At 40.6% G+C, this 12,507-nt stretch overlaps 1 protein-coding gene across 3 annotated transcripts in view; it reads left to right on the top strand.

Moving 5' to 3' along the window:
• hdac5 (histone deacetylase 5) overlaps positions 1-8,138 on the top strand; it is an 80,218-nt gene extending 72,080 nt beyond the window's left edge. For all 3 annotated transcript variants that reach the window (XM_041777745.1, XM_041777744.1, XM_041777743.1), the window contains 6 exons: positions 2,918-3,015; positions 3,102-3,220; positions 3,362-3,495; positions 3,810-3,891; positions 5,570-5,747; positions 6,014-8,138. In XM_041777745.1, the coding sequence (XP_041633679.1) occupies positions 2,918-3,015; positions 3,102-3,220; positions 3,362-3,495; positions 3,810-3,891; positions 5,570-5,747; positions 6,014-6,053 (651 nt within the window). In that variant the 3' untranslated portion in view covers positions 6,054-8,138. The remainder of the gene's footprint in view (positions 1-2,917; positions 3,016-3,101; positions 3,221-3,361; positions 3,496-3,809; positions 3,892-5,569; positions 5,748-6,013) is intronic.
• Positions 8,139-12,507: the final 4,369 nt, after the last annotated feature.

The following is a 12,507-nucleotide window of genomic DNA, read 5'->3' as shown; positions in this document are numbered from 1 at the left end:
CCTTTAATTTCCTTATGTACTCACCCAGCAGAGTATCAACCTCCGAAAGACAAAGTAATCTGTTGTTTACATGAAACTCTCATTTAGGACTTAGCTGTTGGCGTGTAATCTTGCTGTTCCCTCATGAGCCCATAGTTCTCCCGTGATCTTTTAGTCTTTTAGCTGCTCAGGGCTGTGCTGCATTGAAATCACCAAAGTGTTATTGAAAAACCAAGGCTATTATTGACAACTAAAACTAGAATGCAAAAGTCATTTAGCTAACTGAACCTTAAATAAAAACAAGGCTTTACAAAGAACTCTAGTTGTTTGCAATCATGTGATCCCGAATGTCCATAGGGGGTCAGGAAGTGAGGACAGCCAAAAGGAATGAATGGGAACAGAGGAAAGTTAGTACTTTACAGCTCTAAATGGACTGTTACCCTGCAAAAAAAAACAAAAAACAGATTTTTACCACAGTTTAAGAAATTTTGCTGGCTTGGAGGCGATCATTATCACTAAAAACTCAGTCCTGCAGACTTCCTAGTGTCTAGCATCATCTATCCAGATGAAGGGAGGCAAGAGTCTAGAGCAGTGGTGCTCAATTGGTGGGTCGGGACCCAAAAATTGGTTGCTTATGTCTGCTGGAAAAAATTGCATTGCATGTCCTTCTGCAACAAAGTGCTTTTAAAACTGGTTGTTTTATCCTGACTCTTTCTTCAGTGCCATTTTTTTTTCAACTTTTGACATTTTTCATTAAATTAAGTTTTTGGAAATTTTATAAATTTGGGTTGTTTATTTCTCATAAGAGGGTTGGGGATGGATCCTGATGCCTGACCAGTCCAAAACCACTGGTCTAGAGGAGTCTAGTACTGAGCTAAGAGGCTAGCTTAGCCCCTTTAACATATAAAAAAAACCCTAATTTTGGCACAAAAATGCTTATAACTTAAACACTGATATACTATTTACTAGTAGGGTAAGCAGCAGAGTAATGATGAGCCGTGCACAAACGAGCCTGTTCCATGAAATGGCTCCTTAATATGAGCCATTGTAGCTTGCGCCTGCTTGAGTGCCAGTTTCCTTTCCTCCATCTTTGCCGTTATTTAATCCACATTTAAAAAGCCAAACTGGGACCAGATGAAGAACCAGCCCTACTGAGCTAGGCCAAATGATCTGGATCTCTAAAAGGAGACGGATTTCCCGTCAGGAGAGAGACTGGACAGACATCAGCTGAGGAAATACGACCAAGATCAGAGTTTAATGAGCTAAACCAGTGATACTCACACATGGCTCTTGAGCCACATGTGGCTCTTTTGTGATGATTTGTGGATCTTCTGTGTCTTAATTTGAAATATTATTCTCCCTGAAAACCTTAAGAAAGGGAAACTTTGACCTCAGAAATTATCCATGGCTTTAATTGTTAAACTTAACCATAAACCTTTATTTTTTTGTCTGTATATTTCCATTGCTCTTTTCTGCATCTGTTTTCCTTTTTTCCATATTTTGCCACTTTTTTTGCCACTTTTATCCCGTCTTTTTTGCTCTTTTCACCAATTTTTTGCCATTTTTCCTGCTTTTTGCTATTTGCAACCCCCCCTTTAACCATTTTTTTGCCCATTTAAGCTGTCTTTTGCCATTAAATGCCACTCTTTGCCCATTTCCCCACCTTTTTACTGCTTCCCCATTTTAGTCACTTTTTTGTTAATTGCTTTTTGACCATTTTTGCCACCTTTACCTCATTTTTTGGTCACTTCTCACCCATTTAATCCCTTTTTCTCCCCATTTCTGTCACGTTCCACCTAGTTTTTGCTGCTTTTTGACATTTTTTCCCTCGTCTTTTTGCCCTTTTCACCAGTTGTTGCCCCTCTTATCCTGCTTATTGCAATTTAAATTGTCTTCCCCCTTTATTGCCATTTTTTAACCACTTTTCATCCATTTAAGCTGCCTTTTTCCATAAAATGCGACTTTTCCACAATTAATTGACCATTTTAGTTACTTTTCACTCATTATTTGCCACATTTTTGCTGCTTTTTGACCAATTTTGCCACTTGTAACTCACTTTTCACCCAGTTTTTACCATTTTTGCCAACTTTACCCCTTTTTACCCAGTATTTTCTGCTTTTTGACTGTTTTTCCAACTTTAACTTATTCTTTTGCCACTTTAACCCATTTCTTCACCACTTAGATTGTTGTTCTTACAAATGTATTTTTTAAAAGTTTGGTTCTTTGGTTGAGCAGGATCGAGTAACACAGAGCTAAACCATGACAAACTGAACTGAACAAAACCAGACTGCTATGTACAAACGGACCATAAAAGAGTGATCATTTAAGCTTTAAACTGAGGCTTTCTTTTTCTTTTTTTTTGCCTGAATATTTCTCAACTTTCAGGCCACAAAACTAGCTTTCAGGCGCCGCTGTAGCTTAGTGGATAGAGCAGGCGCCCAAATACAGAGGCTACAGTCTTCCACCTCTTAGTCTCTCCCCATATACCCTCTCTCTCTTGAGCTGCCCTATCAAAATAAAAGCAGAAATGCCCCCCAGAGTGAATAAAATAGAAAAGAATGTTTTTATTTTTGCACTTTGAACACTTGGCATAGTTGTAAATGGCTTAAATAAGGCCTTTTGGTAGAGCTTCTCTATGCAGAAATCACTACCTGCCCCCCAACGGGAGTGCTGCACTGCTGTGTGACGTCATCTGCGAGGAACCCTGTTATAACCGTGTAAAAAAACTGACCAAATTTGAACCATTAGCCTGTAGGGAAAGTTTGCATTTGATTATGAACCTTAAAACTGTTGTTTTTAACTATTATAGCTCAATTTAAACATAAAAGCGATTTAATGTGTGTCTTCTTTATGCTATCATGAAAAACTTTTGTACATAAGACACCATAATAAGTGTAAATACAGGATAATAAAAGTCTCTTTGTCACTTTTTCTGCAGGTGGGCTCAGGTGCAGGTGTTGGTTTTAATGTGAACATTGCATGGACTGGAGGAGTGGAGCCCCCTATGGGTGATGTCGAGTATCTCACAGCCTTCAGGTAAACATCATTAAACATTTATCATCCTGTGCTGTTCTGCCTTAAATAAAACTTTAACATCAGTTTGTTTTTGTTTGTTTGTGCAGGGCTGTGGTGATGCCCATCGCGGAGCAGTTCAGTCCAGACGTGGTCCTGGTGTCTGCGGGCTTCGATGCTGTGGAGGGCCATCAGTCTCCGCTGGGAGGGTACAACGTCTCTGCCAAGTGTGAGTGCCTCAAAGAAATACCTGCGTAAAGAAAATACATAAAAGTGCTTTCTACCATCATGATCAGAGCAAGTTACAGTACTGCTGTTACCATGATGATGATAAAGATGATCTTTGATTGAGATCGGTGTACGTCTGCAGGTTTCGGTCTGCTGACTCAGCTCCTGATGGGTCTTGCGGGAGGCCGTGTTGTGATGGCGCTGGAGGGAGGTCATGACCTCACAGCCATCTGTGACGCATCAGAGGCGTGCGTCTCTGCGCTTCTGGGAGACCCGGTAAGAGAGAAATCTGTTCACAAGTGTGAGCCGAGTTAGCAACGTTAGCCTCTTTAGCATGAGCATTAACAAAAGCAGGAAATGGAAAGTTAGCGGATGGTAGCTTATAGTAAGTTCACCTCAGAGCAATCTGGACAGTTTGTTGTTGGCTGAGGTTTCCTGAGCTGAACTCACAGTCAGCTCAGCAGGTCAGCCGTTCAGTACTTTGTGCTGAGATTTGTCTCATGATTTTGTTGAACTGATGAACTTTTTACCCATAAATGTTGAATGCAGGATCTGATTTGCTGCTTTTCTATGAACCTTCTCTCTCTCAGAGCGACACGGCGGTTCAGTGGCCTCAGGACAAGCCGTGTCCGAAAGCTTTCGCCTCACTGGAAAGAGTCATCGAGATCCAGAGTAAGAAACACACAAAACACTGCATTTCCCTTTCATTCAGCAAAGTCTACATCTCGCAGTTTACATGCAGCTACATCGCTGTTTTAGCGCCATTCTTCATGGTGTGAAGCTTGCACGTTTGCTGTAATACAGTTATTCCGCTCAGCCTGTGACGAGACTCACTGTCAGAGAGTTACGCCGTCTAACTTCACTGGTCACCGCTTACCTCAAATTCAAGGGGTCTTTTCAACCACTCCAGGAGAAATTCAGCACTGCACAGGCTTTATTTACTAAAGAGAAACCTCCTGCTTTCTTTACAAGCAGGATTGTGACCTAATGAGAGAGGAGCAATGATGACAAAAGGCACCAACCCCCACCAGTCTCGTCTGGGCCGCTGTGGATCACAGCCAAGGCCGCCTAGAAGGGGAGAGCTTTCTGGGGCCCAGCCCATCATCAAAATCATGTCCCATTGTAAAATTAAACCATGACAAACATATATGTTTTTTTTTACCTGACTAATACCTATTCTTATAAAAGCAACATCATTATTTTTATTTATCTATGCTGTAGTATGAAGCCTTATTAAAAATGTTAAGCCCCTTTTCTTAAAAATAAAGTGGAATGGGAATAAAGTGGTAAAAAATGCTGGAAATAGGGAAATGGGATATTAAAGTAGCAGAAATGGGTTAACAGAGGCAAAAATAGGTATACATTGGCAAAAATTGAATGAAAAATAGCAAAAACAGACAGAGAAAATGGCAAATGTGGTTAACAGAGGCAAAAATAGGCATAAATTGGCAAGAAAAAGGATGAAAAGTTGCAAAAATAGACAGAGAAAATGGTAAACATGTTAAAATGGCTGAAAATAAACATATTATATTTTAAAAATCGGTTTACATCAGCAAAAACAGGTTTCAAATGTCAAAAATGGCCAGAAAAGGAGATAAATGGTTTAAAGTAGCAGGAATGAGTCAAAAGTGGCAAAAATGGGTTAACAGAGGCAGAAATAATTCTTAAATGGAAAAATGGATTTAAAGTAGCAAAAAACCCTTGAAAAAAGGAGTTTCAAGTGGCACACATGGGTTTAGGTGGCAAAAAAGTTATATTAAGTGGCAAAAAACAGGTTTCAAGTGGCATAGATTGGCAAAAAAGTTGGTGAAATGGGATTTGAATGTGGCAAAGATCTGTAAAAGTAGGCCAAAACAGGTTAAAATTGTGCAAAATTGATGAAAAATGGCAAAACAGTGGCAAAACTGGGGGGAAAATGCGGTTAAAGTAGTTTTAAAGTGGCACAAATAATTAATGTCAAAATCAGAACCCCAATAATAGCATGACACTTTTCAGCTCTTTTAGCCAGGCTGCTAGCACCAGTGCTACTCATCCATCATGCATTGATACGATCAGTAAACACACCGGGGAGGGCCATTCTCAGGGGTCCTGCCAAGCCTGTGGGCGGGTCTGAGCACAGGTGTTGAGTCAGGAAGCAGGTACAGTGGATGATGGAGGCGTCTCACTGTTTTATACTGCTAGAACGGTTGCGTTGATATTTAGGTCCCAGACAACTTTTGTGTTAAAACAAAGCGATAACGCACGAGCATCTGAGATGCAGGAGTTTTGGTGTTTCATTGACAGAAATTCTTTAATCCTAATAAACTCTACACACAGTGATGAGAAGCTTCAACACTCTCTCTTCCTCCAGGTAAACACTGGCCTTGTCTCCAGAGTTTGTCTCAGACGTGTGGACACTCGCTATTGGACGGCCCCCCTGAGGTTCGCGGCCAATCAGAGGACGAGGCCGAAACAGTCAGCGCCATGGCGTCCCTCAGTGTGGATGTGGAGCAGACAAGCTCGGTTCCTGACGATACGGAAACCAGCAGGTCAGCAGTGAACCTGATATTTATCTATCAACAACATATACACTGTGTGGACAAAAGTATTCAGATGCCTGACCATTACACCAACAGGGACTTTCTACTAAATCCATGTACTTTAAAATTGAGTTTTTTTTTTTAAATTGAAACACCTGAAATTGATAAGTAACAGGGGTGGCCAAATACTTTTGTCCACATAATGTATGATCCATGGGGATGATTTTAGTTGTTCCTCCAGCTCTTTAAAATATTTGATGTCTGACTGTCCACAGGTCGACGGAGGAACCAATGGAAGAAGAGCCTGTGTTGTAGGAGGAGCTTAAATTAGGACAGCACAGAAACTCCACGTTCACCTCTTTGTGGCTCCTCCTCTTCCTCTTCCTTTCCCTCTTCCTGCACACAGTGTGTGGAGGCACGCACACGCAGATTGTAACTCTGCCGTCGAGGAGGACTCCGATTGGAGATCAGTATGGAGGTGAGAGAAGGCGGGGCCTGTGAGAAACACGGACAAATCTCCTTTCTATTGGTTGATTGGCCCGAGGAGGAGCGGACGACTTGTTAGCATCTCCATGAAAACCAGAGGAGGAGATATGTATACTTTACCACCTGTACACAGCACCACTGAATCCCCTTTTAACATCCCGTCACTCTTCTTTATTCCTACGCCCCCGTTCTTCCACGGCGGGGCCGTGACTGTGGAGAATCGGACGCCAAGCGGACGTCTTGTCTTCTTGTCGGTCTGCAGAGAGACGAGCCGAGCCGAGCTAACGGAGAAACCGAGCGGAGGATGCCGAGGAACTAGGTGCCTTTTTATAAAGAAACAAACCATCCAATCAGAAACCACAAACACCGCCGCAACACCACCTCAGCAAAGCAACCAGCCAATCAGGACTGAGAATCGCACCGACGCACACATCACACACTGTCGTTTCATTTTTTAGTCTCTGTTTCTTCATCTGGATGCCTTAATTTGTTCTAATCACTTTTAGGAACCTGGAGAGAGACGGTAAGAGAAGGAATCACCACGTAGATTTCTGTTTAGAGGAAATAAGACGTGTATTTATTGACAAATCGTAGACAACCAAACAGAAGCCATCTTTACATCCTCAGTAAAACTCAGTAGAGTATTGATATTTAATGATTACTAATATTCAATCAGACTTTCTGTGACCTGGTGTGTCTCAGGACTCGTCAGTATTCATCGTTTTGAATATTTACTCATCCGTCACGCCTCTCTCTCTTTAACTCATTTTGTTGTGACCCAGGCGTGATCCCGACATCTCCAAGGGGGATTGTGGGTCCTTATTTCTTTCTTTTTTATCTGTTTGGTGTAAATACTGTCCTCTGTCTCACGGCTACGTCACAGCAGACTCATTGTGGTCACTTTTCTATATCTGTATATACTTAAATGTATAAAAACACAAAATACTTTCTCTTTTTGTATAAAAAAGGTTAAAAATATTCTATATAAATATATATACATACATATACATATGTAAACAGTGTTTTATCCAATCAGAGTGGAGTATATTCTATTGGAGGTTTGAGAGGAAGAAAGCACACGGTCTGTTTGTTTACAGATGTTCCGTTTGTTTGGGTGTTGTTGTTTTGGTCATTGCTGACGGCGAGCTCGGGTTCCTCTGGCAGGACAAATCAAGCTACGCCGCCCTCTACAGGCAAACAATGGTTAGGTCAATGGTTATGGAATGTGAACAGGATGGTCCAGTCGGGACGGTTTATTGTCCAGAAGAGTTAACTCAAACATCCCTAGCTCTGTTTATTTAATGTCCTGCACTTTTGCTCTCCTAAGTCTCCAGATTTTGCTCGGGAATTTTATTTTTGCAGTCCAGAAAAGCCTCTTACACCAACAAGAGTAGAAGATATAGATTCACCTGAGGCTCTGCTGTTAGCCAGGGTTACCCTAACCTTTAGCCTAATCCTGTAAACTAAAACTACCTAGTCTTAGTCTTTACACTTGCTCCTGTTTAATTGGCTCTATAGTGCTGTCCCCCTATAGCTCTGTTTTCAAGCCTCATCCTGGCTTCTTGACCTTTAAGCATAAAACAATTCTGATTGCAAACTTATAAATAAAAAAAATCCCAGAGATGTATGGACCCCCGAAGAGACATGGACTAAAGATCTGAGTGGGGGCACGGGACCCTGTCTGCTCTGATGCTGTCAAAATTAGATGTTCATATTTAGAAATAAATTAAAAATCATGATTAGAAACATCATTTACAATCAAGTATAGGGGCCAATCTAAAAGATTAAAATATAAGGAGAATCTGTTGATTTCTGATCAAAAGGGTCAAAATTTGGGTGGAAAAAAAAAACACAAATTATTGAGATTATAAAGTCTAAAGACATTTACAACATTTCAGAGTTTAAAACTCTCAGGAATTTACAAGAAAAAAATCAAAATTTCAGGGTTTAAACAGTCTGGAATTTACAAGAAAAAAAAAAATCAGAGTTTAAAAAGTCAGAATTTACAAGAAAAAAATAAAAATTTCAGAGTTTAAAAAGTCAGGAATTTACAAGAGAAAAATAAAACTGTCAGAGTTTCAAAAGTCAGGAATTTACAAGAAAAAAAATCAAAATTTCAGAGTTTATAAAGTCAGGAATTTAAAAGTAAAAACATTAAAACTTCAGAGTTTAAAAAGTCTTACATTTTGACATTAGAAATTATTAATTTACAGTCAAAACCAAGGGTTTCTAACCTGACACACCTTGACTATTTCATACATCTACTTCATTGATTTATGTCACATTAATCTGGGGAAGCTCCCATTGAAAGTGTTTGTGAAAAGTGGGACTTGAAAAAAAATTCTCTGAAGGTAATTGGACAAGTGTTCTGTTCGTCACATTTGTTATGAGCCAATCAGAACAATGAGATAAAACTAAGCGTGCTCAGCTTCGGTAGTAACCTCAGCTGGACAGAGAGGTGCTGCCATAGCCTAGGAATAATGGAGCTTGTTGGTGGATAAAACTCATAAACATCTCTGCAAAGAGAAGTTTTCAGTGTGATTCTTTACAACCACGATTTTACTAAAGCTACATTCATGCTAATCCATACAGACTTACTTGCATACAGACTTTCAATATTGGTAGAATTTTACAGCCAAAATATCTGCAGAAATTTTTGTGATACCTCTGTTGATACCAATATCATGCTAATACATCCCTGGTTTTCAATTAGTACTTGACAGATTGTTCTAGAGGGTGGCCTTTGGTCAATCTTGGTCTCATCCTCTTAAGCAGAACGGCAGAAACTCTGGTGTTCATTCAGAATTTCCTCCTGAGCACCAGAAACGACCTCATGCACATGCTTTCTCTTGCACATCAGAAACTCATATCCCTTTGTCCATGTCCTGAAGGAGCTCTGCAGAGCTGCAGTAAAGGGTTAAATAAGCTACCACTCTCTGGTGATAAACCGTCAGAACTGGACCCTCATATTAACCCTTTCTATGACCGTATTTACACAGCAGCCATTTTTCTGTGACGTCATGCTCTGAATGGGAAACTCAAATGATGTTAGACTTTTTATACTGCGCTGTTACAGGTCCTGTCCCATCACCACAGCAACAACTAGAAGAAAATCATGAAAATCTTTATAGCAGGTGTTTGACATTTAAGTAAAACAACACGTGGTTACCTGTTTGCTATGACAATAAAATTGAGTCTTTATCTTTCTTTCACTGGGGCAGCATCTGAAGACCATGCAGCTTCAGTTCTCTTCTTTTCAACACTAAAGGTCAATTTTTTTAAGTGCAACTCCTTAAGACAACTCAAAAACAACTTTTAAACTGAATTTAGTAAGGATTTTCTCAGGAAATGTTCTTTTAGCTGAATTCAAAAGCAGAGCTGATCTTGGACTAAGTTGAAAGCACTCTGAAGATTTGCAAAAGCTTGTGCAGCTGTAGCCACACTGTAATAGATAACTGTATCATCTGCATTAAAAAAAATCACATAAATTGCAGCTATAAATATTTATTTATTAGCAGTTATCAGCTAGATCTTAGCTGTTATTTATGTTTGGCAGTGCGGCTGTTCTGGGATCCCCCTGCCCCTCCACGAGCTTGCGTGGAAAGCGGGAGCAGCACACATTCCTGCTCTTCCTCTGCCAATAAGGAAAGCCTGAGGCATGGAGAGAAGCAGCAGAGCAGAGCAGGCACCAATCACAACAGAATGACACTGATTAAGTCAGAAGCAGGCTTAAAGAGGAGCTGGGATGGAGGAGGGTTGAGAGAGCAGCAGAGGATAGCCAGGCATGAGCAGTTTGAATAAGGCAGTGTGAGTGTGATTAGCCAATAGTGTGATTAGAGGAAATCAGCTGGCCATCAGCTGATGAGGGCATGCGTTGGATCAGCTGATCTCAATGGCGCCAGTCTGAGCTAACGCTACATACTCGATTTGGTATATTTTGTCCAAGGCAATGAACTGAACCTTGAGGTACCCCCTTGTGGATTTGCAGTACCTCTGATAGAACTGAAAAGCCTGGGTTCTAACACAGATGATTTGCAAACCATCCAACAGCATGCTCTGAAAACCCAGTAGCTTTAAGATGGTCCAGTAAGAAACTGGGATTCACAGAGTTAACGGCCTTGGAGAAGTCTTAAAGGGGACATATTTTACCCTTTTAAGACACGTTTATATCAGTCTCAGAGGTCCCCAAAACATGCCTGTGAAGTTTGTTGCTGAAAAAAACTCTCCAGTATTGGATTTTTGCATGTCTAAAAAACCCCTCTGTTTCAGCCCTGCTCAGAACGAGCTGTTTCTGTGTCTGTGGCTTTAAATATTACTGAGCTGTCTGACTCCGTCCCTTTCAGGAAATGGGTCTGGCTCAGTGGCTGTGGCTCTCCTGGTCTTCCAGCTAAGAGGAAGATCAGGAAAGGAGGGTGGAACTTTCTCCCAAGCAGGACCTGGGGGCGGGGCTAACTCCCCACATGACATCATGAGGGGTAAATCACATTTTTTGAATGGTGGAGAAAGAGAGGGGGAGGGAATGGATTTTTCTGATTCTTGGGGGGATTGTGAACAGATCAGGGGCACAGATTTTTGCTAGAAAAGCCTGAAAAGTGATTTTTGCCTAATATGTCCCCTTTAAGAAAAAATGAACTTCATAGTTTGTTATCTAACAATGATAGTGAGTCATCTAGCTTTTGGCAAGTCAACTTCAGGACACTAATATGCTCTTCGTGCTTTGTAATTGTGTCTTAACTATTAATATTGTATGTAAACAAATCTTCCCATGTGTTGTTTTACTTTCAATGAAGTCCAAATAATTTAAAGGAGTGAATTTTAACCGTTGTGTTCTGAAACTCATGAGTTAAACATTTAACAGCATTTGCACTTCCCACATGAGCTTGACGTTGGTAAAAATGGCAGACATGCACATGGTAAAAAGTTGGAAAATCAAGTTGAGTTGCGTGAGTAAGCTAGCTCTCCAAGATACAATCATACACCTCAGTTTTCTTTCCCATGACCCGCTGTGGTGTGAAGAGCACTGTCGCTCCTACTGCTACCTCTGGGTCTCCTCTGTTTAAAGCAATATAACAGTGACGGGACAGCAGTGACTGACAGAGAGAAGGAGATAAAGAGTCGGACTTATCGTGCTAAAACTGCAGACGGCTTCGTGGAGCGCCCTCTAGCTTTTACATTTGTGGTTTAGTGCTGTTTGTGTGCATCGTCTGTCAAGTGGAATGGACACAGTATTGACTGATTGATTGATTTATTGAGCTGTGTTTCCAGGCAGTTAAGTGTAGTCTTTTTGTACTAATGTAAACACTAGGGCCGTTTTTGTCCACTGTATCAGTTACATTCACAGCAGCGCCTCTCCTGGACTGGAGGATGTTTGACATCTGAGCTCGACTGGAGTTCACGCAGTCACAAAGGAACAAAATGTAACCGTTGTTGGTTAAAAAAGCAGCCGAGAGGCCTGTAAATTAGGCAGTTTATATCCCTGAAACATGCCTTAATATTTTCACATTTTTAAACAGCTAAAACGACATTAAAAGTGAGTCTTTATTTTCCTTTCACTGGGGCAGCGTCAAGAAACCATGCAGCTTTTCAACACTAAGGGTCAATCTTGTCTAAGCCTTAATTTTCCAAGGTTTTGATTATCAGTCCCTTTGCCAATAAAACTCTATGCTCAATCAGACATCAGCAGAACATGTTGATATTTGCCATATGCTGATGAATATCAAATTAATGGATTTATACTGGCTTTTCATTGGTCTATGACCGTGTAAAGAGCCTACAAACTTTGTATTTGCATGACTTGCAATAAGTTCAACCAAACGAGTCACTTTCAGATTGTTGTGTAGATCGTTTTCCCCTTTCCAACCGCCTCACATCACATAAACATGCAAAGCTACAAAAACCAGCCAGCCAAATATCAAACACTGAATCTTTGAGTCATGCCACTCAGTTCTGGGTGGTTTCAGAGCAGTCTCCAGTAAACATGTATGGTTGTTCATGAATTATAAAGTCATTCTTGAAGCAAAAAGCCATACAACACCTGCTTCCAGCTGTTTAGGCGTACAGGGTTGAACGTTTTACTACTTATGAAACAGTTGCAAAAAAGCACTTTTAGTCTACTTGCTTCAATCAGCTCTTCAATAGTTCTGATATCTCTTTCACTGCAACACTAATCGATGCATCTTTAGACTGTGAGACAAACTTTGTCCAATCAAAGAATCAGCCCATAAAGAGAAATTATAATTGAGAGGGGTCACCATTGGAAAACCATGAGGTCCAGACAGTTTTT

The sequence above is a fragment of the Cheilinus undulatus genome, linkage group 21 (assembly GCF_018320785.1).
Source record: "Cheilinus undulatus linkage group 21, ASM1832078v1, whole genome shotgun sequence".
In the NCBI taxonomy this organism is placed as follows: Eukaryota; Metazoa; Chordata; class Actinopteri; order Labriformes; family Labridae; genus Cheilinus; species Cheilinus undulatus.
The sequence above is the reverse complement of the archived record's forward strand: the minus strand, read 5'-3'. Positions and strand labels throughout refer to the sequence as shown.